Source organism: Pleurodeles waltl, chromosome 12 (genome assembly GCF_031143425.1).
Source record: "Pleurodeles waltl isolate 20211129_DDA chromosome 12, aPleWal1.hap1.20221129, whole genome shotgun sequence".
NCBI lineage: Eukaryota > Metazoa > Chordata > Amphibia > Caudata > Salamandridae > Pleurodeles > Pleurodeles waltl.
The window spans coordinates 652,735,583-652,761,785 of record NC_090451.1 but is presented as its reverse complement, the minus strand read 5'-3'; the positions used below and the strand labels follow the sequence as shown (position 1 = coordinate 652,761,785).

Here is a 26,203-nt window from a genome sequence, read left to right as displayed (position 1 = left end):
CCCTATTTTAATATCCACCTCTTGATATTTATGGTATCTGGAAAGGATGACATTTCTCCACTAGATAAGAAAGGATTCTACGCAGCTCTCCACGGAATTATAAATTACTTAGACTATGTGGAAAGTCCCGAGCACTTTTACAAATGTATACTTTTTTAGCGCCGCATTTGCGCCGCTTTTTGACGCAAAAACGGCGCAAATTTACAAAATACAATTGTATTTTGTGAGTTTGCGCCGCTTTTGCGTTAAAACATGACGCAAGTGCGGTGCTAAAAAAAGTATAAATATGGGCCTTAGTCTTTTCCCGCCCATCCTTTTCGGTTTTGTTTTCAATCACCTCCCTGGCCCACCTCCCCCCACGCCACTCATTCACACGCCGCCACTGTACGTGCTCCCAGGCCCTTGGGATGTGTCACTCCCCCCATAATGGGATTAATGCCCGGTGACACCAAAGAACGGGTGACATAATGACCGGGCCTGGCTCAGGCCTTTCCCAAAACCCGTCCTCATTCTCATGCTAATCCGCGGCCTCCCGCTTTGTGCGGCGCCATCTGGAGGGCCGCGGCGCCGCGAGCGTGTGTGTGTTTTAATAAAAAAGAGGCGGAGGGGGAGAAGTTTTAAGAAAGTTCCCATGGAGAGGAAGGAATGCGGGGCGAAGAAAGGGTGGGGGGACGTGTGCGAAGAGCGGGGACGCAAGAGAAGGCGCTGCGTCCGCAGAATGGGTTCAGACTTTTCATTTGTTTTTCTTTCAGTCCCTTAAATCGTTTCTCTTTTTATTTCTCCCCCACGCGGAGAAAACTTTGTAAAACTGATTTTGTTTCCTGAATGGCGTGACCCTGTACACGGTGCATGTTTCCCTGTGGGCCGCTTCCCTCGCCTTTGATGTTTTGGTTCCATTAACCATATTTATTTTTAAAAAATAACTAACATAAAAAAAAATAACTAACATCGCAAAAAGAAAACAGCCGCAGAATTCCGTAACCAAGAGAAGATGGCAGTTAGATAGCCAGCCAGTCTGTTAAAGTTAGCAAAAATAAAAATCAGCATTTAAGTGTCACCCTGGATAATTTAATAGAGACCAGCCTGCATAACTCATAAAACCACCTATCCTGGCCTCCCTTTTTAATCATAAAATAAATTACACACTATTGGAGGCCAACAAGACCTAGTTAATACTGGAGATACCCCCAGCTAAGATGGATGGATGGGTGAATGGATGGATGGCTGGAGTGTGTGTGTGGGACAGTCCTGTGTTTGGGGCCCAGATAGTGGAATAAGACGCTAGCAGGCTGAACCCAAGCCTTTAGGCATTCAGAAGATACTTAAACCACCCTTTTCAGGCTCTAACCCGTACAACAACTATTCATTTCTTCTCAAGTTTTTCACATATCTATATTTTACAAAGCTGGCTCAATTCATTTTTTCAGGTCTAGCCTAGAGATGGTTTGAGCTGCCTGAAGAGCCGTAAGTCTTCCAAAAGATTTATATTAAAATATATAGATGGTATATACATAAGAGGGCTTTCTGTCACCTCTTTCACCCGTTGGTCTGTTTAGATGTCAGTCCCTTTGCTTCTGTCCACCTCAGAACAAAGCATATAGAGCAGTCCAGTCAGTGGCAACAGTTAATCGCACTACATGTGCCTGAAGAGGAGTGGACTTCATTGCCAGGGATGGTATGGATTTTTTTTTGGGGGGGGGGGGGCAGGAAACCCATTATATTATATATATATATATATATATATATATATATATATATATATATATATATATATATATATATATATATATAGAGAGAGAGAGAGAGAGAGAGAGAGAGAGAGAGAGAGAGAGAATATTTATATAGCTATAGATACATATATTGTTATCCCTTGGTCCCATTCCTTATCTATCTGTCGAATAAGAATGGGACATGAAGAATATGATACTAACTTTGGAATGCTGTATTATTGACACCTTAGCAGGAATAACAATGCTTACAAGAGACAGAGAGCCACCAGATGCATCTGGGAAGAGGCTAATAAACGTGAAAACACAGAATAACCTCATCACCATGGAAGCCACAACAGGGGTTGGACAAAGGGAGTGCTGCCTGCTTGGCTGATAGCAACTTTAATTAATAGAGGTCTGCCGGCACTTGTGTGTCCCAGAACTCATTATCTATGAGAAGGGCCTGAACCTAGTCTAGCCTGACTCCCACATTTGTATTTTTTTTCTTCTCTGCTTGCTCCCTTTGTCACTGTTCTCCTATTTTTCACTTCCTACGCCTTCCTTCTTTTGCTCTTTGCTCCCTCTTGCTCTGGATCAAAGTTTGATGACAAAAAAAATGGTATGGCAACCTGCAGCCACACTGACACAAATTAAGCACATACAAAAGTCTAACATGACATCACATTCTCTGGCTCCACATCTAACAACTTCTCACCCAACAGACTACAGAATCTGTATACAGAGAATAACAAACACTACATCACCATAGGAGAATAGCTAGCAGGCAACAATAAAATCAGGTTTTCATATATTAAGACATCAGGTAAAAATCCACCATGAACAAAGACCAAGCAAAACCTTCCTTTCACCTCTCTGGTATCCAGCCAGCGAAAACACAAACAACCACCTCCCTGAACCCACTCTCGGGTAGCTTCAATATCTGTACCTTTGGGTTTCTTAGGAGCAAGTGCTCTTTTGTATTTCATGTTCATGTAGTCATCCTTAATGTTTATAACCAACTAAGATGTTCCTCCCAGAGAAAGTGGACTGGTAAAGCCTAAATACTTATGTGGCTGCCAGCCTTCTGGCTTTGACAAAGCTTGTTTTTGTCGTAGTTTTTGCAAAACACTACTGTCGAGGATGCTGCCAGGTCCTCATCAATATAATTTTTTTTAATTATTGGCCAACACCACAAAAATGTTTTTTAGTCTAAAAAACACACATTGCGATAGTAATCAATGGTAGTGAAGAGAACTACTTTGTGAGTGGATGCGCTCCTTGTGAAAAGGCCGAATTCCATCACTCACAGTGCAGTGAGCTGACCCATTACCTCATTGTGTACGCTGCAGTGGGCATAAGAACAATGTGACCAATGGATGAAGAGGGTAGACTGAATGCCCCTATGCATAAGTGTTTCACACACACAATATTAGTATATTCAAAAGGACCTTGGCTAACACCAGGCCTAATTAAAGTCATAGCTGGTTCATTTCTCTTTTGATTGTGTCCTTTTACGAAGAACGTTTGCCCTGACAATCACAATTATTGATGGAGAGATGGGTGGGACCACAAGATTGGAGTACACATTTTCTTGGCTAGTCATGTGATGAAATAGAAGGAAGCACTTCTTTTAAAAGTAAAATCCAGGGTAGTGGACATTGGGTACCAGAAGAGGGTTTAGAGAGAATCTCCTATTTGTTTTTTATTGGAATTGGATAGGAAGGGTGTATCTTTACCCTCTTGTCTTTTCTTCACACTCACTCCTAAGTAATATACCCTCCAAGGCCAGTCGCATAGACTATCATTGGCCCAGAACAAGAACTGTTAATTATGATGCTTATGTGACCTAAATTTTTTTGCAGACCTGTTTAAGGGGGTGGTGAGATCTTGGCTATCTTCGTCCATGCACGGTTTTCAGGATATGAGATAAATGTGCATACAATTAATTTTAATAGATATCATACACATAGACTGTGGTTGCTCTGGAATTTAAGAATAGTCTCAGCCCTCCAGGAACAAAATTGACACACCGACTGGCAGTGGATTCTTCTCAGGAGCAACAATGTGTTCCCAGCACTACTACCCATGGCTCAACTTCTAATCAGACCTCTAACCCTCTTTCGCTAAAGGTAAATCCTACAATTCAGATTTCTCAGCCTTCCAGCGTCCCCGTGTCCTATCTCTCCCCTGAGCCACAGCCAGTTGGTAAAACAAAGTCCAAGTAACCTGAACCATCCACATGTGACACGCTTGATCTGTCGTCATCGAGAAGAGCAGGAGCTTCCCGCCTTCAAATATGAAAATGAGGCATGCATGCGTAAAAAGATCCAGAAAGTGGACTTGTAAAAATGTGCATAAAATATTTATAGCTCGATAGATAGATAGATAGATAGATAGATAGATAGATAGATAGATAGATAGATAGATAGATGCTGCCTAATACAATTTGAAGCCAATTTAAAATAGTGCATTATACTTTAATTTGGCTTTTCTAGGGAAGTGTGCAAAAGAATGTTATAAATAGTTTTCTTTAACCAGTTAAATTGATTATTAAAATAAATAATTAATCATGCTGCAGAGGTACAAAAAATTCAGAAAATGGAAATGATTTAACAAGATTTACACCAAACTAGAAGTGATGTTTGTCATTTGAAATTACACCACCTATCCAATTCCCATGAACTCGAATATGTTTCGAACCCTTTGCTATGTATTCCGTAAACCTCTCCACTAGTTATCCTATTGTGAACTTCCTTGTCCTTTGAAGGCGAGGAAGCAGGCTCTGATGGTGAGGTATGTTGGTTGGTAGCAAGATCCTATTTTTAAGAGTTTAGCGGCAATGGAAGGCGATGGGGCTGTAGTGATGGAATGTGTGTGTTTGTGTGGCATGAATTGGGGGACCTTGCAGTGAAACTCGAGGGATCCAAGGCAAGTGAGATATGGTCTGGAGGCTAGACGTGTGGTCTGCTGCGGCTACATCGGCACTTTGAGAGCCAGAAGATTGGGTTGATGGCTGTGGTTGGCGACTGGTAGGTAGGGTACCGGTGCAGCCAAGTGGCTCAGGATGCAGTGTATTGGATAGTGAGGTAATCCGACAGAGGGGCTAGTTGTTATGAGGCAATAGTTACAGGCCGGACCAATAGATAAAAGACACCGAAGGGCCTGCATTCTAGAGATCATTTGAGGCTGATGATAACAACTGGTGAATTAAGATGCCAAAAGGTCTAGGGGCCTCATCACTTAAGGTATGTTTGTGGTGTATTAGGGTCATGAGGCAAGAGGAGAGTTAGGGTGGCTGGAGATGGGTTCTGACAGCTAGAGGCCTAGCCTGGTAGCTGTGGGAGAGTCTAATGAAAGTACGGATGGCTAAGTGACTAGAGGTCTGGTTTTGTAGCAGAAAGTGTGGACCGATGGCTGATTGTGTGGTCTGGTGGCTAGAAGTGGGGTTTAGTGACAGGATACAAAGATGGGATGACTGCATGGGCACACGGGTAGCTGAAATAGCAATTTAATGGCTCGAAGCACAACCTGAAGCGTTCGTTACAGTCTAGAGACTGAAAGCATCTTCAAGTGGCTGAAGGTGTGACCTCTCAACACAAAAGTCAATTTATACCATGATAACTCTTGGTACGGATTATCAGAGGATTCCTTTTGGTTGCACTTTGGCTTACATTCTGAGGTACTTGGCGATACAATGCAGCATTCTTGAATTTTGAATTAACAACTCAACAGGGATCAGTAATTCTAAGATGCAGAATATTTCAGCATTCCAAGTTGTATTCTGAAAAGGCTCTTAGCAATGGAGAATTATAATGGGAAATTAGTGTTTCTGAACCTGACATGTGCAAGTATTCCTGAAAATGTGAAAACAAATGCATGACTGAAAGGAGTCTTACCTGTAAGTAGCCACTTCCAGGCTGAGGGACATTTTCAAGTGCATGAGCTGCTGTCGGTCTTCGAGGACGTGTGCTATCTGAACCCTCAAGTCCTGCTTCTCCTGCTCCAAGGCTTCTATGTCCAACTAGGAATGAACGAAACAAGACAAAGAGAAGCAACTCCATGAGACTTCTGGATAAAAAACATATGTCTACTTTGACTTCAATGCACTTGGAGTGTTCTCCATAAGGAGACAAAGCTTGCAAACATGGCTAGATAAAGCATTTGAGGAGAGAGTGAATGTACATGAAAGATTATCCTGAATAGACTATAGAATAAACAGGATTTAATTAGTCTCCACAACAAATTCTGAGGAGACATTTAATGTGTAGCCAGCTTTGGCCAATGGCCAACAGCATGGAAACTTCCAATAAACATCAAATGTAATTGTTCTTCCCAGAGTGCCCAGGATTTAGTTTCCATCTAAAGTACCAGAGAAGAGAGAACTGACATTTAAAGATCATGCAAACCATGGCTGCTAACCATCTCAGCAAACCTCCATTTTTACTGTGTCGCTCTTTCCTGTTAGTTGCTGGACCTCACCCAAAGCCACTGAGGCTGGGGATTGAAAAGTCTACTGAGTTTAAGTTTGGCTTGGAGGTAGAACCACATAAATTGATGGTGATCCCACCACTCCAAACATGCCCTTCCGCCATCTCATTGAAAGTAGGGGAACAACCAGGTTTCCTGCGAAGTAACCTTAGTTGGCTCAGCCGTCTGAAACCCTTGACCAGGCAGCCCTTCGGCCACAGGACCACCGATTCATAATGGCTATAGCCTTGTCCTGACTAGGGCACGGATACTGCCACTGGGAAACCAAACCAAACCACAGTGTAAGCAAATATTGCCACCTGACCCCCAGAGAGACAATTTCCTAAGTATTGGGCCATAGTTGTTTATTTCTGAAATGTGTTCCAGTTTTGGGAGTTGGCTGGAGGAAAACAAAAAAGCATTCAGAGTTGGCCAACAAATATTGTATCTATTCAGCATTCAACTACAACCGCTATAGCAATAGAGAAACAGAAGATATTCGAAAGAGTGTCTAGCCATAATATATCGCCATGTTGTTTCCAAGGTGAAAGCGCCAAAACCTAACTTAATCTAGTGTTAGTGAAACAGGGATGACAGGAAAATTGTAATGGATAAGAATAATAAAGGAATAACGGAGAAAAGACAGAAAGAAGAGATATATAGTGGAGCCTCTTTTTAAGCGCTGCCTTTGAAATTATTGACCACACTTTATAAGATAGTTCAACATGTTTAAACTTTTCCAGGATTTCTTTTGTTGGTCTCCCGCAAAAACTTTATTTGGGAAATGTCCTCTAAATGCCACGATTGCTGAGATTAATTACATAATTTGTTTATAAAAAAACTTTCTCAGAGAACATTTTTGAGTCTATGAAAACGCAAATGAAAATACTGTTAATACCTTGAAAGTCTCTAGAACATATAATTTATAGACAACATTCTGTTTTAATTACATTGTACTGACCCAAACAGATTCTTTACTAACCCTTGAGTTTTTGTAAATTCCGAATCAAGCTGACAATGAAACATCAGAAGACATTTTCCAGGTTTTTGGAAATTTCGGGACTCCGAAATATCAATTCCCAGGATGTCTAGTTTTTTTTAAATTAGAGTCTACAAATAATTTTAAATTAGTTTACTCAATTCCTATACATTTAGGGTCCATTATATTATTTTCAAAACCGTTTGGGTTATGATTAATATGGCCTTCAACAAAACTTCAGTCATGCTCTGTAACTCATACACTTGAAGTGCCCTGAAAAGAGTTAGCCTTCAGTGTTAGCTTTTCATTGAATTATGGACAAAGAGATAATGTATTCTCATTAGCCTGATCCAGAGGTATACAGTGGTCAAATGCCAGAAATAGTGTTTGTGGTCAAATTGGCCCAAGGGTCTTCACGGATGCTCTCTCCCAGTTCTTTGAGTAAGAATGAGTTGCACTGAGAACGGCCTTTGTAGAAAGGCTGATAATGTCCTGAATGCCGCTCTCAGTGACGTCAACTCAGTGCCTATTTCTGGCCCATGATTTCATTTCGAGTGCCGGAGGCCAACAGATTAGGCTGAGACTGATGACAAGCCGAGGATGTGTCGCTAGCCAAGTGTCTAGGTCATAACTGCTTTGAGTGGCTCCTATCCAGGGCAACAGTGTTGTGTCAGATATACAATGGGGCTCTGAGCCTCCGGGCGCCAACCCGATAAAGACTTAGAAAATGATCTCAAAATAACTACAATGAAGTGTGTGTTAAGATCTGCTACACTGAGTAACTCGATGTAAATAAAAGGATTGTCAGTTAAGCAACAGAAATGTAAGACATATCTAAGAGTCTGCTTTAATTAATGTGTAAAGTCTTACAAGTTCATAACTTGTTCCAAAAATGAGAAGAAAAGCCTACCTTAATTTGAGGGGAAAGGTCTAGACCATTGGTGTCCAAGATAGGTCCTGGTGGGATAGAACCCTAGCAGACTTTCAGAATGTTAATGTAGTTTAAATTACGTATGATTACTTTACATGGAACTCACGAACATTATCAGTGGTGACCCTGAAAAACTGGTACGGATCTGACACTCTTAGATCTATGTGGTTACCTTCTTTCAAGTTGCCTGCCTCTCAAAGCATATCAACTGCATAACACTAATATGTCATAAACCGGTCAAAACATATCTCTAGGGGTTCAATATCTCTGAGAGATGATGTCTGTTTTTGACTGACAAAGTCAACTTTAGAGTGATGCGGCCTATAGACAGGGCCACTGGAGTTATGCGATTCTGAGGCTGCGGCGATTTTCGCATAATTATGGATCTGTCACATTTGCCACATAGTCCATCATCTGCCACCTAATCTGTAGATTTTAACAAAAAATGTTCTCAGATCAAATGGATCAAAAGTTACAAAAAATATGACAACTCGAGTTCCTGCACACCAGAAGGCTTTTAGCAAAGGATGCCTGGTCATCTTTCAGTTGTTTATTGCGGTAATTAGGCATTAAATTGGTACAAATTAAGGTGAACTATTTTTGTAGGCACGGTTGCCAATTGTAAAAATGACTAAATAATGAAGTAATACTATCACAAAATGTGCTGCAATGTGCCACATAATTTACTTTTTCTTGCTCCAAAATTTAGTCAACCATGCCAAATAATTTGGTCCTCTTCTGTCACATAATTCCACTGGCCCTGTCTACAGATTGTAATGTTATTATGAGCTTTTAGTTGGAAAACTTAAATGTAAAAAGTGGCCATTTTGTAATTTTGTGTGTGTATTGTAACAGCTTTGTGAAGCACTTTTGACAAAGTTTAATACCTAGGTTACAAAAATGTGGCTGGCAACTAATTACAGGTAAAATGACTAGGGGATGGTTAGCACCCTTAAACGTGTAGGGTCAGAATGGGGTGTGAAGCGCTATGTGAATAGATCGCAATACAATCTTGTCAGTGCTTTATTTGTAAAAGAATAAGTGCTGGTGACTAAAGCGCTGTTCAGACACCCGCGGCTGGCGCTATGATATGTCAGCGCGGGAATAGCAAGGGTGCGCAATTTGAATCCCCTCAAGCCTCTTTAATACACTGCCAGGCAATCCCTGCGCCGTTATCTTACTCTTACAGGTGTCTGCTTTCTCCCTCTGTGATGGATGTTCTGCATTTCTCTTCCTCCGTCTTCTCGTTCTGTTTCTGTTGGTCTCTGGAAATGTCTGATGTGGAGAAATAAGTGCTGGTCCCCAGGAATAAGTGCCGGTGCCCCCCAACGGCAACCACCGGCTCAAATTAAACATTTAGGATTGTAGAGTTAATGACTAGCATCTGAGTGGTGAAGCAAGAAAGTGTTCATTGAAAAGGCTATGTGAAGAGAAAAGACATTTAGGCCCTCATTATGATATTGGCGGGCGGCAGAGGACGCCCGCCAGTGCCATACTGCTATCAGGCCACACGGTTGGCCTGGACCCCCCTGGCCCTATTTTGAGTTTCCCACTGGGCCGGTGGGCTGAAACAAGTGATTCCGCCCGCCAGCCCAGTGGGGAACAAGGCTTTAACATATTAGGAGCCGGCGGCAATGTGGCGGTGTGGCGGGTGCAGCAGCACCCGTCGGGCATTCCACTGCCTGTAATTCGGGCAGTGGAATGTGCTATGGGGCTGTGCATGTGGGCCCCTGCACTGCCCATGCCGAGTGCATGGGCAGTGCAGAGGCCCCCCGAGCCCCCCATTCCACCAACCTTGGACAGGCTGGCGGATGGGGGCTCGTAATCCCCAGGGCATAATGACCCCCATAGTGGGTTGACTGGTCAAGGAAGGAGCCTTCCAATGTTGAGTGGCAAAATGGGGAAAAAGTGAAAACGAGATTGGACGTCAGAAAAGCAAGGGATAGCACAATAATTTAGAAACACATGGAGATTAACTGAAGAAATATGAATTTTAAGAAGCGAAGATGGATGTGAAATTAGAAAATTGTCACTCTTAAAAATGACAGCTACAAAGTGAGGGGGGCAGTGAGATGCTATTCAATGAGGGAAAGGTATGAAAATCCGATGGGAGCGGGGAAGTCTGTGAAGAGCTCCTTAAAAGACAGGCAAAAGGGGGTGAAGGTCGTAAAAAGAGGGAGAAGTAGTCACCGGCGTGACAAAAATTAGCAATAATAATTCTGGTGCTTTGAAAAGTAATAAAGTTGTGTTTTTTCAAAATGTTGACTAATTGATATTTACAAGCCTTTCCTGGTGCATTATTTCGGTGGTGAAACCTTCCATCAATACTCGATGGCAGATGGTTGGTTGAATGTTTATGGTATGACATGGCATTCCTCTTTTCCACTGAATTATACTCCTAGAAAATGTTGCTATTAGCTTTCTATGTTCATCTATCAGGCTGTAGAACCAAGGGTTTCTCTCGTGTAATTGCCCGAAAAGGCACTCTGATTAATTTTATGGCGTGGCCTGGAGAACTCTGACCTTTCAAGGCCTAACATGCCCTCTAGGCCCCATGAAACAGACTCCATTAGCTAATGCAGTTACTAATTTACTCCCACGAGCTCCCTTTACAATGGCGAGCCGCTAAATGACATTTACAAAAATGGAGAAAGAGTTAAGTAATCTATTTTGCTGACCTGCTGTGTTTGAACCCAACAAATAGCCTCCATCAGCGTCTGAGAATAATAATTGCTATTAAGCAGGTAACATGTCTGGGCCTCGGGTGCTCAACAGTCAGCATGCCTGGCTTCCAGACATTTAGCAAGTGCAGGGTTAAACATGTGCCTCGTTATCCCCGTGGAGGCGATCGAACCGCTGTAGCGCTGTCTCGGTGGTACCCAGATGCAGCAGTATTGATGGGCGAAGAACAGATGCAAGCGGAGAATTGAATTAGGAGCCATTACCGAATTAGCCTTTTAGCCATGGAAGGAAGTAACAGTATGTGATGGATTGCACTGCCTGTGGTCACAGAAGGGAGCGAGCTGGAGTTTATTTACTTATTTACTTCCGTCTTGCCTAGCGCCAAGCACATCTGCCCGAAGTCACTTCCAGGAGCTAGCTTTTAACCACGAGAGGATACTTGTTGTAAAAGTTAAGGAGCTCACATAGTAAGAAAATGAGTCTATTCATACATCCCACTGCTGGTCTCCTGAATGTTAATTTACTAAATGGCGCCGGTTGGCAGACGAGGCATCATGCACCCTTTGACCCCTGATGTCATCTCAGAGTTGAGCCTTTGTCTGATCCTACAAAGACCACCAGCCGATTCACATCTGAGGGGAAAAAGGGCCGGTAACCACAGAAAATGAATACTGCTTTTAAAACCAAGCCACTGAGTCCTCCTACTTGACCCCAGAGAGCAGTGGTAGCAAGGCCAGCGACAGGGCACTCTAGGGCAAGCATAAGAAAGCCTTCATGGATTGCTGTTCTTGGTTGGTCCTTCTTAGAAGTATGGGGCCTCCCCTCAGGAAGCTTCTGAAGGGGAGAGTTTGGATTGGGCTAAGAGTACTCTAGAGACTTGTTCCTTTAACTCCAAAGGCAGCTGCTCCATCTTGTAATCACAGATTACATGCACATGAACCAATTTGGAGGTCCCTGGTGGTGCATGATTGGGAGCAGACTTGGTGTTTGCTACCGTCTCTCCGTAACTAAAATATCAATCTACGCAAATATGTGACCCAAATATCAGCTAAGGAAATTTCATGAAGGTCAGTAAAGGGAGATGAGTATAGATTTACTATTCTTAACTCCTCATCAATGCACGTTGACAATCTTCTAGGTACATAGATGTGGCGGTATGGAAAAATCTTTATTTTTGTTGTCAATATTCTTACAACCCAGACTTGGCAGGTACCCAACAGACAATGCTCATACTGTGAAGGATTGTGAAACGTAATCCTGTCTCTGCGGGTTTTAACTATGTAAGTGACTTTAGTGTTCTGGTTGTTCACCAACTCTCAAGGTGAGGAAAGCAGATATTCAGTGTTTGATGTTGAACTTTTTCAATGACGGAGAGTGATTTTGGAGATTATATTAATCGTTGACCCACGCTTCTCCAGTTTTGTATGTAAACTGATCACAGTAACGAGGACAAAGTATTCCATTATGGAGTAAATATAGTTAAATATGGAGAGCTATGGTACATGATGCCAAAGCAAAGGCTTAGATTCTCTCTGGCACGGCGGTCATGACTACATCTTGTCGGCCCGGTCAAACCCCATCATCTACTTGTGTCTTAGTTCCATTGTCTGTAAACATTAGTAGCAGTGGTATTAAGTTGTAAATAAAAAGTATGCATTTACATTAATATTTACCTTTGTGAGCCACTGTCAAGGGCATCCTCTCTAACAAAAGTTGGATATTTGTGTCCCTATCATGAAAACAATTATCAGATAAAAGTCAAGCTGGACGTTATAAGGAAATGGGAACAAATCGGCCAAGGGCTGGCTGGTTCCGTGTGATGTTGGCTATTTTAAGAGCCCGCCTTATGATATGGCTTATTACTATAAGCTGCAATCACTGAACAATGGAGGGGAGAGGTTGTCAAGTGTCAGGGTGTCTGATGTGGAACTGAGAGATCACAGTTGCACTTCAGAGACCTTAACTAAAGTGAATTGTTTGTTCCCAGATGAATCATTCAAAGGGTGATTCCTTAATCTGTGTACTTTCAGTTGCAAAAAATACCACTGGGTGTTGCGTTGCTTTTTACTCAAACTGGGAGTGTCCCGTCCCATCAGTTTAGACATCCACTAAGTTTCAGTATTAATGAGTACTCAATTTTGTATTTACTGGTTCATGAAAGAGTCCTCCCAAAATGTTCCTTTGTTTAGTTAATTCCACAAAGTCTGCTGGAAATCTTGACCCACAGCTCTATGGCATTCAAGGTTCTGGCTCCTATTTGTGACAATCTGAAGTTTCAGCAGTTACCCACTGGTTGAAAAAACTGGATAGGTTCCCCTTGTAGCAAACATCTATCAGATTCCCTATACATTTCTCAGCAAATTGTGTCTTCACTTTTAGTGTACTTGATATGAACTGTCATAAAACCGCTCCCATTGAAACCCTGCTAGATTGCAGTGACAGTGATCCCCAGTTGGCTTAAGGGAGGAACTGTCATGTGGCGAAACACCAGCTTGTAAACCTTGGTAAAGAACTTGGTATGAACAACCTATCTGATCCTGACATCTGGCACGCCAAATGCATCAAACGGTATGGCGATCTCTTGCATGGGCAGCTACCCGGAGAGAGGGGCATAGAGTTTGGGGACTGAAAGCAAGTGGTCCATTAAATTCTAATATGTGTGGTAATTCGTCACAATGGATGATAGTAATGGTTTATTGACAGTGCTTAGAAATAGAAGAAGTGTGGTATGATGCACTGTACATAAAACAAGTTATTAGCACATGCAAGCAAAGAGCACATGAAGTGTGAACTTCATTAACTGCCAGTGATCAGCGGTATTATTGTCAACAACCATGTGATGAAGTCTCTTTTAGCCTGGCAGCCCAGGTGAAGGCTGATTGACCTCAGCCATGTTGGGCGATGTCCTAAGAAGGGCTTAGCAGCTGTCTCAGAGGAACCATCTTCTTGTGAATACCTGGAATCTAGATCAGGGTGTATGCATCAGCAATATCTGGCCTATTTAGGGGTGAAAGGCTAATGTCATGAAAAAGTCTCCACCCAGCCAAAAAACAGTGGTGTTGGGGTGCTTCACTTGATGGGTTCTTGTAATTATTCAAATTTCTTTTCTACTCTCTAGTTTCTGTTGTTACTTTCTCAGCTGTCCTGCATCTTCACGCCTCAAGATTTCTACTTCACACAAAAGAAATACAATCTACAACCTACTCTATTCTCCGGGGGGGGTCAATTTCGTGGTGCTCTGACCAAACTTAAGTTCAGAGGTCTCATATTTTCTAGGTCCATCAAAGAATTCATGTTTTTATGTCCATGATGGTACTATAGTCATGATTTCATAATGGGATCAACCACACATCATCAAGATGCATTGAGAAAATCCCAGGCTGGATATGTTTTTGAAACATGGACTTGTGGAACTTGAGATCTGTGAAAGGCATTCATGCTCTGTCCCCTGCTTCCAGGCTATAGTCAAGAGAGCTTCATGCAGGCAAGCTCACTGTGATAGGAAATGGTTTCTATGTCCACACACAGTGTTACCAGTCTGAAGGGTCCAAGATGGCAGAGTGCATGACATATGATGCTGTCAATGTCCACTTTGAGGTCCATGGAACCTCCCCTTTTTGATGCTACAGGTACTCTGACCGAGCTCACAGAACCAAAAGAAAGAGGATTAAGGAACCGAAGATCATTAGAAGACAGACCAAAAGATCTTTCCTGGTAGTAGAGCACCAGTTTGGATTATTTCAATCAACTGTGCTGAGGCGGGTATCATGGTTTATTTTTCCAAGGTTGTGTGCTCTATAGGATATCTTGGGCAACATGCTTTTGCGTGTTTATGGCAAACGAACATTGTAGTCCAGATTTTTTGCAGCATGTTTTCAAAGTCCTGGTATTTGGTTTCTTAATTTTCACAGCTGGACAACACTGAGCAGAGACTAAGAACAATAAGAGAACCTGTGTTTGAAGTGGCCAGAGGTACAAGGACAGTGCATTTGGTACTGGTGACCAGGTAACCTTTCCTAAACCTTGGGATTCTGTAGGGAAGCCATACATCTTACGAGAAGGAGCAGGTGGCCTAAGAAATTTAGGTGGGTGACATGGAAGAAAGGATGCTTTGTTCTAGCTCCAGACCACCAGATTTACAGGACAGGCTGATCCTGTGGATGCTGCTAACAAGCATATTGGATCTATTATCTTATTATGCAAGAACACTACAAGGGTGACTGAAAGGTCTGTTCTTAAATGGACTACCAGGATAAGCTTAATTTTATCTGGTCACAAGGTTATCCTCAGGGTCAGTCAGGAATACTAGTCCGCTATTCTTTTAATGTTACCAGGCCCCCCATAACACTTAGAGCATGTCAATAGTTAAAGATGCTGGGCATATAGGTTCTTGGTCGGAACATGGACATGTCACCATCCACATTGGACCATCCAAGGTTGGATTCAGTGTGTGGTAGGTCAGATTGGGTACCACTATGCCACCAGAGTACACGGAAGCTTTGATCGCACCGATGCTGCCACTAGGGCTCAGTGACATAAAACTGCTATGTTGAAGTATTGAAACCACTTTGATCTCCAACTGTGATGACCTGAAGACATCTGTGGGCAGAAACTGGCCACCCTAGTACTGCAAAACTATTGGGCGCCTTTGACACAAGATGGGAAGAAAGGAGAGGAAAGTAGGCTGAAATGTAACAAAATAAGGGGAGTAGAAGCAGAGGATGGAGTTGGAGGGTGGGATCTAGGAGGAGCAGTAGGAAATAGGCAGGAACCAAGGATTTGGTGGTAGTTTACAGATGGGCACGGACAGGACAGAGATGAGATGATTCGCTGTTCTGTCAATCATGCACCTACTCTTTTTGCTGTATGGCTGCTGCTTTGGCATTCTCGGGCTGTTGCAAAAGCATCTTCCAGGTGGACGCAGGAGTAGGGATTCCTTAGCATCCTTAGTCCAAGTCTTAAATGGAACAAGAACTGGAGGACTCCTTCTCTGAGCTGAGAGGCAGACCTCTCTCAAAATCCCAAAAAGAAATACAGCGATCTAGGTCTGGAAGGATAGCCGTATCCAGTGAACAACTGCAGTTAAATGGGACTATAAGGGATCTACTCATAGGAGATCAACAGGATCCAGTTCCAGGATCACAGGTAAAAGAACAGTGGCCCTAAATATAGTTTCAGCTCCCACCATCCATGGGCCCAGTCCAATACTCTTGAGGGTCAGTAGTCACAGTGAACTATGGGTAGAGGGTGGGAAACATCCTCGATTGCCCCTGTGACAAATCATGGGTCAATCAAATGACCTACCTATTTAGCCCATCATGCACAGTAGGTGGGCTAAATAGGTTCAGAATTTGGCACAACTTCCTGACAAATGTGTGGCTACGGATTATTTATTCAATAGTTACGAATATTTTAGATTCAACCTAGTGGAGTATGGAACAATCAATACTGACTTTCATGAATATGTACAGATAGTAGGTAGATAGAGATCTTAAGTAGCCCTAATGAAAGCCTCTGATGTATTTGGGCTTCAAATTAGGCTGAAACATGTTGGTATCTCTATGGCCATGTGAGTCTAAATCTACGTTACTTTCATTTTTCGCATTTTAATCATACCTACGGTAAAAAAGAAATGACTGTGGGTTTACCCAGAGGTAATTTTAATCAACAAGATTATGACGTGCTTCTGACTGTACATAACATTTTGGTAATCTTCAAATCTTCAAATGGATCACTACTGAAACCAGAAGGTCAGTCAAGCACGTCCTGGTCACCTGCTGCCTCGACTCTAGCAATGCTCTCTACGCGGGAGTGTCCTCCAGCTACTAAAAAGATTCCAAACTCTACAGAACCCCGCAGGCAGACTCATCCTCAACCTCCCCAAGCATGAAAGCATCCTCAGCCTCCCCAAGCATGCAAGCATCACCCCACCCCTCAGGAACCTCCACTGGCTCCCCGTCCAGAAGAGATACCACTTCAAAATCCTTATGTTCGCATAAAAGGCTCTCCACAACCTAGGGCCGTCCTACATCAACCAGCGACTGAGCGTCTATGTCCCAGCAAGACAACTACGCTCCACCTCACTAAACCTCACACCCTACTCCCCCAGCATCCATCCCAGCCACTGCGGAGGCCGCCCCTTCTCCTACACAGCAGCCAAGTCCGGTCACCGCCTGCCCCTCCACCTCCCAACAGCTCCCTCCCTGGCGAACTCCAGAGAGAGACTCAAGATGTGGCTTTCGATGGAGACAGGGCACCTGCAGCAGACAGAAACCCATAGGGGTGATAGTGCTGCGCTTTACAAATGTTATGATTGATAGATTGATAAATGTGGAAAAGTAATTCCTTACTGCACACTTAGTGAGCTCAGATTTGTCAGCAACAGAAGCAACTTCTCCAGTCCTGACACAAGCATCACACCAGAGGCTTGAACTCTCCCAGCTCCATCCCACTGAAGACAGTTTTCTCCAGCTATTACTCCCCAGAGTTCCCTATAGCATGCAAAGACATGTTGGCTTTGCCAATACTGTTGCGTGACGTGATTGACAGGCAGGGTAAAGTGTGAGTCTTCCTTGCAATTAATATTGCCTCCATGGCTGGTGCGCGTAAATGAATGGATGCTCAGGCCCCATTGGTGCTTCAGTGCGGATGTGAACAGCTGTGACTATTCACTCATTAATGTTTTTGTAACTTTTCAACTTTCTATGCAAGACAAGAAGCGGCCATTCCACAACGTGCGAGGTCAGACAGCAGCCCCGTGGTACCACCACTTGGTGGCGCCAAATAAAAAGAAAAAGACTCAAAAATGTTTTCTATTAGTGGCTAGGGAGCTCTCCAGCAGCCAAATGCTATTTTACCTGGAATGCTGAACGGCATAAGTTGCAATACGTGTTGTTATCATTTGCTATTTCACGAAGGGTGGGACAGAGAAGAGATGCCCTCTAATAATCCATGTGTTCCAAATGTCCCTTTCCTTTGATTTTACCGTCTCATCGATCATCAGCAGGGGTAACACGAAAGGCAGCTCCCTGGTCAAATTGGCCTTGGTCATGATAGGTCCGTCAACCCTGTTTCACGAGTAAGAGCTGAGTGAGGCAGTGAAAAGTCTCCTTGATTGAGCGGAATACAACCTTTACATTGTCTGCACTAGGACATGCGCACAGGTATTGCAGATTGCAGCACAGAGGTATTACCTGGCAGCGGAGTACATCTGCTAAACGTGTGTGGAGTCAAGCAGAGGAGACTGCAGGAGGAAGAGAGTGAGACAAAGAGACAGGAAGTGTGGGGCGGTGAAAGAGAGAGGCATGAGATGGGTGCAAAACAAAGCATAACATTCAGCATCCATGGCTGCTGAACAGTGGCGTAATGAAAGTTGAAGGGCCCCCCTGCAAAGTACATGGAGGGGCCCCTCCGAACTCACTCAGGAGCTCTCAGGCCAGGGTACTGTGCTGAGCCTACCCCTTCTCTCCCTTCTCGCGGGGGCCTTTGTTACGCCCCTGCTGCTGAATACCGAGCCCCCCTGGCCTTGCTTCCACCTCATGCCACTAGATTCCACCTTTCGTGGCTTCCTTTCTCTTCCGCGACACCTCGAACTGGCCGTGATCAATCACTTCATCCTCCCGTGCCTACAAATCCAGCGCCTTAAGACCCTCAGGGCTGCTTTGTGGCGCTTTCCAAACCCTGGATTTATTTAGCCATATGGGGCCAGTGGTGGCCAATGCGCCTGGAAAATCAGTGGTCTACCTGGGGAATGGATCTTTGCATAACACCAGAGATACCAATATCCAAGGCGCGAAGATGTCCCCAAACGCACTCTAAAGGATGGAGTTAAAAGGCACAGAGCAGGAGCGGAGTTCAGTTAAGTTACACTATATTATGTTATCAGCATTGTATATCAATAACATTAATGTTATTACCACTAGTGTAATAACAGGCTTAAACAGATCTACTGTAAAGGATGCTGTAATGTGGTAATAACTACCCAGACTGAGCTCATACAATATAGACTACGGTGCCCACAGGCCTGACCTCTGTCCTGGCCTGCAAACAGTTTAAACATGTTTATTACTGGATGTAATGTGCTTTGTCATTGAGCTAGTAAAAGTCTGCATGATGTGTTCCTCAATCATGGTAGGTTCTTGGAGCTGATTGGCTGGGGCAATTCAGGATGCTATGAAATGATTTGATTTAATTTAGTTTATTACCAGAGCAGCTAATGTTCCCCAGACTGGTGGCTAGACAGGGAACGTAACTCAAGGCCATGTGCGGAAAATGAACAGAAAAGATCTCTGCCAAGCTATTTCTTCCTACTTGATGCAAATGACACAATGTTCACAATAAGTGTGCCAGTATAGTGCCAAGTCCACCTGGGCATCTAAGCACTGTGAAAGAATTAGTCTGCCCAATGGCACTTAACGACCTGGCACCTAAAGGAATGAAATAAAAGTCTGCGCTGCTAGGACAGGTCGGTGTCCACATCAAGGTGCATATCTAAAGAGCTGGGCATGAACCCACTCATCGATCTGTCCAGCCTGATGGGGGGCTTAAGACATCCACAAAGAAGGCAGGCGTGTGATGCTGCCGAGTAGCGACCATCCAAACTTATTAAGTAAGGTAAATGGGAATTCAGGCTGCCCTGCATGCCCATTCAATGTTGGGCCTCGCTGATAGCACGTCCAAAATGAGTATCAATCACGAAAGTCAATTTAGTTGAAAACAGCACTGAAGTATTCCCAAAGAACTGAGAGACAGGTGGACAGCCACTGAAAAAGAAAGTGTAATATCGTGATCATGCTCTGTGCCACATTATAAGAAAATCGATAGCACTTCCTATCTCAGCTGCTCTTTGGAACATCTGTAAAGAATACATGATGACATATCGTTTTAAGGTTTGGCCCACACACAGCTTTAGACATCTCGCCATCCTCATATAAACAATAAAAGTCATGAAAAAATAATAAAAACATACATCATACATAGAAGGCTTTGGGTTAGCCCTTTTGGCCTATTGGTCTGATCAACTTGCATTCATATTTTTGCTTCCACCCACCCCAGCATTCAAACTGGGGCAATGGGTCATCCCTATACAGCCATTGGCTCTCTGCATGGAATGGCACATTTACCTGATCACGTGCACATCTGCCTCAAAGTGGTGCATGACTTTATCAGTGCTGCTGGGTCTACACTTTATTTTGCCAGTGCAATTTACGTTTTATTGTTTTAGTTTTTGTGTTGGTTTGTTTTAGTAATCCTTGTGTGTTTTATCTATGTCTTCAGCTTAGAGTCATTCAAAGCCAATAGAATATTTTCTTTGTGTCAAGTGGGAATCATGTTTTCCTGTGATTTGCATTAATATTAAAAATTATTGCTATGCCTCTTCTAAGTAAACCTACATGCTAGGAACCACTGTTAATGTTCTATTAACATAATATAGAATTATTATTTTTCACAATTTATTGCAAGCATGTGTCTTCTGCGTTTAGGAAGCTGCGTGCTGTCTTTTTTTATTCTCTTTACTTTTGTGACACACACACGAATGAAAAATATTAAACACCACACCGACTTGCTAGACCACACCTAGTGGCTTTGCCAATGCTTGTTTTGCAGTTGCTTCGAGATCCATATTTGGAAAACAAAGCCAAGCATCTAGCATCAAGGAGGCGCTCGCACACCCTCCAGTCACAGTGCACCACGGCCCACTCTTGCCTGGGCTGCCTGTGCACCAGTGTACATCTGTAGGCACTGCACGGGACCAGGGGCAGAGAAGCGCTATGGCACTGGCCAAGTTACCTGGAATTCCATTCGGAACGATTTCTATGGCAATGCGTAAATCCACAGACGGGGGCGTGTGAGGGGTCAGAGGTCGAGTGTGGGCGTGTCCGAATCTACAAGGGAAAGCAAGATCTGCTCTGGAAACATGCACAGAGGCTGGGCCCCTGTTACTCTCACCTAGAGGTCTGGTAAAAGTAACATGGGAAATAGTGCAAGGAGGAAATGGCCCTTCCTAATCCCCATGGGGACGGGAAATGCAGCCACAGCAAGGGTCCTCACACTCCTGTGACCAGGTGTCACTGCACCTGCTGCGCTGTTGACAGAAGTGCCCATGCACTCCTGTTTCAGCTCCTTTGCTCCAGAAGGAAATGGGCCCTCCTAGCCCGAAGCAGGCAGCAAATGACAGTCGTGACTTGACCGCAGTGGGCTCTCACACTGCTCGGGCTAGGTGCCGCTGCACCAGCTGCACTGTTGATAGCCCTGCCCGTGCACACCTCTTTCTGCGCCTTACTGCAAGAATGAGATTGGCCCGCCTCGCTCCAATCAGGTAACAAACGGCATCCATGGTGAGTGTGGTGGGCCCTCACAATGCTGGGACCAGGTGCCACTGCACCTGCTGCACTGTTGGTAACCCTGCCCGTGCACACCTCTTTCCGTGCCTTACTGCAAAAAGGAAATGGGATCTCCTAGCTCCAATTAGGTAGCAGACGGCAGCCATGATTAGGGCGCGGTGAGCCCTCACACTGCTGGGACCAGGTGCCCATGCACCTGCTGCACCGTTAACAGCACAGCCCATTCACTCTACGTCCGGGGCTTATCTCCTCCGCGCCCCCGTTCCTTCTAGGCGCTTCACATATCTTCTTCAAGGCACCTAGTGGATGCACGATGCAAACCCCGCTCCGCCGCGAGAGAGCTGTTAGTTTAGCGCCCACCGTGAATTACCGCTTCTGGAAGCGTTATAGCGTGGCTTGATTACACACCGGGGATGCTTTGATGTCCGCAGAAGCAGCGTCGACTCCTGGTTTTCAAGGAGATGACTCGGTGTGCCACAGGCAGGCGCGGCGAGCGTCCAGGGTCAGGTGATGCTTTCACAAACCGCTTTAAGTGGGGCGTTTGCACACATAAGCGCTCCTAAAAGTTTATCCGGGTATTGTTATAGATGACAGGCGTCTGACCCTGACCCAGCCCTACCTACAGTTTATAGACACCGGAAAGAAAGGAAATTACCCAAATTCCATAAGCTAAGTGGAACTCTCTGGCCGCCATTCCTATGTCGGACACCTATGAATTGTGCAGGCCTAGAAACAGGATGCCCAGCGCGTGCCCTGTCCGAAGCACCACCCTGGGTAGGACAGGATTTGGCACGGATGCCCTAACCCAGCGTATGCATCCTTTGCCATCGAGGGGATATGATCTGATGGTCAAAGTTACAAAGTGTGAACCGACTAGAAAACACAGGTTCTAAACTTTCTTTCCAAGCGCAACACAGTTGTGTGATCCTGGGCATTTCGTTTCATGACTCCGACCCCTCGTGTGCCAGAATCCGAAGATCATAAAAGCAGACTAAGTGGCATCCTCGCAACAACGCGCATTTCCGCAGAAAGAAACAGCTGCGTCCAATATTCTGACGTGGCTTTTGGTCCTGTGAGACTGGGGCTCGCATACATTAAGTCCCATCCCACCGCCTGCGCTTTCACAGCCAGCACCAATTTCACAAACATGCTTCCGCAGGGAGCGGGGATGAATCCTTTACAGCACAGAGGCAGGAAGCGTACAGGCAGGGGAGCCAGATGGGCACTCGGCTCAATCAGGGCATGTCAGAGGTCAGGGAAGCATCCTCAGGGGTTCGTGCCCATTAGGGAAACGAAATGTTTAAATATTCAACTAATTATGGGAAGCAAGCGTTGACTCATGAGCAGGGAGGGGATGTTTCTTCCAGCCGGACATGTCTTACATGTGTGTGTGGTCAGATGACTCAATGTCATTGTAGCACCACGTTCCCAGTCCTCGACTTTCATTTACCAAACGAATGCATTCTGGGAGTTGCAGTCTTTTCTCATCGCATCTGTTCTATTGAACTGAACTACCCGACTGTGGTAATTTGCAGTTGCATTGTATAAATATTGGAGTCACTGTCACCATGTTTAAGAGCATTTAGTCCCACACTATACACAGACCAACTTCTTGTGTGGAAATCGCAGTGTGACGTGTGTGGTAAGGAAGCGGACAGTATACCGTTAGTTATTTCATACTGGCCAGCAATGCAATATAATTTCGAAAAAAGAGTAGTTTGTTGAAAAATGTAAACACAAATTTAATTTTGTGCTCTGGTCACCGGTTGAGGAACTTTGCGATTAATGTTTTAAGGCGAAAATTATATTTGTTAACATTGCCTTAGACTGTGTTAAAACGTGTGAATGGAACTAAGTTTTTTTTATTTAAAAAACGCATATAATCGACTATGTATAGAACTTTAAAAAAAAATAATTTGTGAGAGGCGAATTCGGATATGAAAACATGGTCTCGTGTGTCAATTAAAATCCCTTTGTACGTGGATGGGATGTACTGCAAGGCTGTGCAGACCTTTCTAGTGCAGTGCTCAGCGCTAGGGACACGCCCTGAATCTGCCAGCAACCTGGATCTCAAAGGCGCTGTCCAAGAAACACTGTCACGGTGAGGCGAAGCTGGGGTCTCACACCCCGAGGCTTGATCCTCACGGAGGGGTGAGACGTGAGGGCGAGAAGAGGGGAACAAAAACACTTTTGCGAAAGATAGCGAACATTAGGGAAGAGGGGATTTCAATTGGGCGGGGTCACTATGCGACTGAGAAGAGAGACCTCCGAACGAGAACTGGCAGATCTAGATCCCAGCTCCCAATTGATCCAAATGTGTGATCTTGCGTCAATCACTGAAGTCAATGCCACTGGGTTCCCTATCTGATCACGCCTGTAGTGCTTACCTAGAATCTAGGGCCTTAAAGTTATAGCACTTTATGCAGAAGGGGATACTTGCACGAGGAGTCTGGAGTGTTTTGTGTTCTGCACTGATGAGTTTGATTTTACCAGTGCTCATTACTCACATTTTCGTCATGAGCAACTTTGCCTGAGGTCAGTGAGACAACCAAGGGAACTTTGGGGGTTAGCCTATTTCGAACCGCTCATAAAACCGGGCTACTTGGGAACTGGGTACAAGGAAGCAGTCTAATTTGACCAGGATCACACATTTTGTGTAACAGATGAATCCAGAATTAGAACCCAGGTCTATCCATTTGGTCGCCAGCAATGTCTCCGGGGATCCCCCCTCCACCCAGGTAAGAATGCGACAGTCCCCGCACCCACCTGGAACTGCTCGAGGTCCCCCCGCTGGCCCTGCCACTCTCCGGCCAGGCGCTGCTCCAGCATCTCCTTGCGCGTCTTCAGGCTGGCCAGCTCCTTCTCCAGGCCCTGCAGCTGGGCCCGGCTCTGGCGGGTCTCCTCGGTGGCCTTCCCGAGACTGTCCTTGGACTCGGCCAGGGTGGCCTCCAGGGAGGAGACCTCGCTCTTGTAGGTCTCCACGGCCCCCCTCCACACCTCGGACAGCCTCTTGGAGTAATCCTCGAGCTCCAGGGGCGCCAGGGCCACCGGGGCCACCCTGAAGTCCTCCATGCTCTGGGACAGGCTGGCCATCTCCCGCTCGAGCTCCGCCCTGTCCGCTTCGTGGACTTCGACTAGCGCCTCGAGTTCGTTCTCTAGCTGGGCGGCCTTCCCTTTCAGCCAGATCTGGGCCCTGTGTTCCTCCTCCAGCACTCTCTTGCTCTCGGCCAGCTCCTTCTTGGCATCTTCTTGGGCCTCCCTCTCTCTCTGGCATCTCCTCTTCACCAGCTCAAGCTCGTCGGCGAGACTGTCCCTCTCCAACTCAACCTGATTCTTGTCTCGGAAACTGTCGTTCAGCTCGTCCCTCAAGGCGCTAATCTCGTCCTCAAACTGGCTCATCCACGACCTCCCCGCCCGCGCCCCCTTCAGGCTCTCGATCTCGCCCCTGAGGAGCTCGTTCTCCTCTTCCAGCGCCTGGACGCGGGAGAGGTAGGCTTCCAAGCGCTTGTTGAGGCTCCACATCTGCTGGGACTCTTGGCCCGCGGCCGGGCTTCGCAGGTAGCTCGCCATCCTCTGGGTAGCAAGTGTGGACCGGGTCCTTAGAAACTCAGCGAGAGCCCCCTGAGGCAGAGAAGGGTGGGGCAGGGATGTCCGAGTGTGAGAGAGCAGAGCTGAGAGAGGACGGGAGACAGCAGGGCAGAGCTATTCATACCCGGCGGCCCAGCTGCGAGGGGCAGGCTCTCCCCGACAAGGGAAAGTGTTAACTCTTTGTGGCGTGCGCCATGAGGCTTCTGGGACAGGGCTGTTTGGCGACACTTCCAACGGGGCTGCCAAGAACGCTCGAGGCGGATTAGAAACTCCGAAGAAAACCACCCACTGAGCAATTGTAATTGTAAATTGTATTTATATAGCGCTTACGACCACGGCCTAGTGAATAAAGCGCTTTCCACTGTTTTGCTAATTTAAGCAAAACTACGGATTTCGACCTTTTTTTAAAGGTTAATGCCACTGGGAAGTTTAGAAGCATAGACAAAGAGAACAATTGGCCATGGCCCCTCGTAAGCCCCCCCCCCCCCCCCCAAAGTTATATTTCTGTCTCTATATTTCATCTCTGTCCACTGCTTTATCTCAGCCTGTCTCATTTTCACTATTTCTCTCTACTCAGTGTCAAGTGTCATCATGAGGATTTCTAGGGCCCAGAGAAAGACATATTTCAACCATTTTTCTGTGGCTCTCATTTTTGAAAGTTTGCGTACGATTCGGTATTGTTTGGCATCCTGCAGGCTTCAATGAACAGAAAATGTGTAATACAATTCAAAGCTGATGGGGACAAGAGGCCCTGGCTTGCCCTGAGCCCCAAATTCTTTAAGATGACCCTGAGTACCTGTAAAGTTCATGGTTGCCAAATGGCCTCTCAACATGTGTAACACGTTCAGTCAATATTTTTTGGAATGCTAGTGTTACTAAGCTTATACTTACAATATTAAAATTAGAACTATAAGTCCCAGAATGCAAAGTTCTGTTGGGGAAAAAGTCATAATTTGTTTTCAATGGGTCACCCAAATAGGACCAGTTGGCAACCATGGCAGCGCTTTATTTGAGCTAGTGGTTGCCGGTGCTGCCCACCGGCACTCATTTTTGAAGTTTGTGGGGCCCACCGGAACTTATTTTTAGATTATTTTAGAGGGGAAAACACGGAAACGGGAAAGAAGGAAGAGAAGATGGAAAACCATTAACACGGGGGAAAACAGGAACCTGCAAGAGTGAGATAGAGGGGCAAGGAGTGTCTGGCAGTGGATCAAAGAGGCATGAGACAGATTCAGGGCTCCGTAGCCTTGGCGTTCAGTGAGGAGACATATAATAGCACCGGCCACTGTCTTTTGAGCAGTGCTTGGGCACCAGGGCACAATCTGTTACAAATAAAGCACTGAGCTATGGGAGTATTTATAATAGAACTAGGTGAAAAACCCTTTAAAGTGTCAAACATTCAACACATTCCAAAAAGGTGAGGAGAATGATATTCAACCCAGAGCCACTTCCTTCTTGAACAGGCCGGTGCTTAATTTGTACACGTGATTGTGTTTGTCCCTCC

The 26,203-nt window shown here is 45.0% G+C and overlaps 1 protein-coding gene across 1 annotated transcript in view; it reads right to left on the bottom strand.

Annotated features, from left to right (window-relative positions):
* Nucleotides 1–24,806, bottom strand: part of NES (nestin) — a 47,606-nt gene extending 22,800 nt beyond the window's left edge. The window contains exons 1-2 of the mRNA XM_069218296.1: nt 23,878–24,806; nt 5,606–5,730 (exon numbers count right to left, since the gene is read on the bottom strand). Of these exons, the coding sequence (XP_069074397.1) occupies nt 5,606–5,730; nt 23,878–24,681 (929 nt within the window). The 5' untranslated portion in view covers nt 24,682–24,806. The remainder of the gene's footprint in view (nt 1–5,605; nt 5,731–23,877) is intronic.
* Between the last annotated feature and the right edge of the window lie 1,397 nt (nt 24,807–26,203).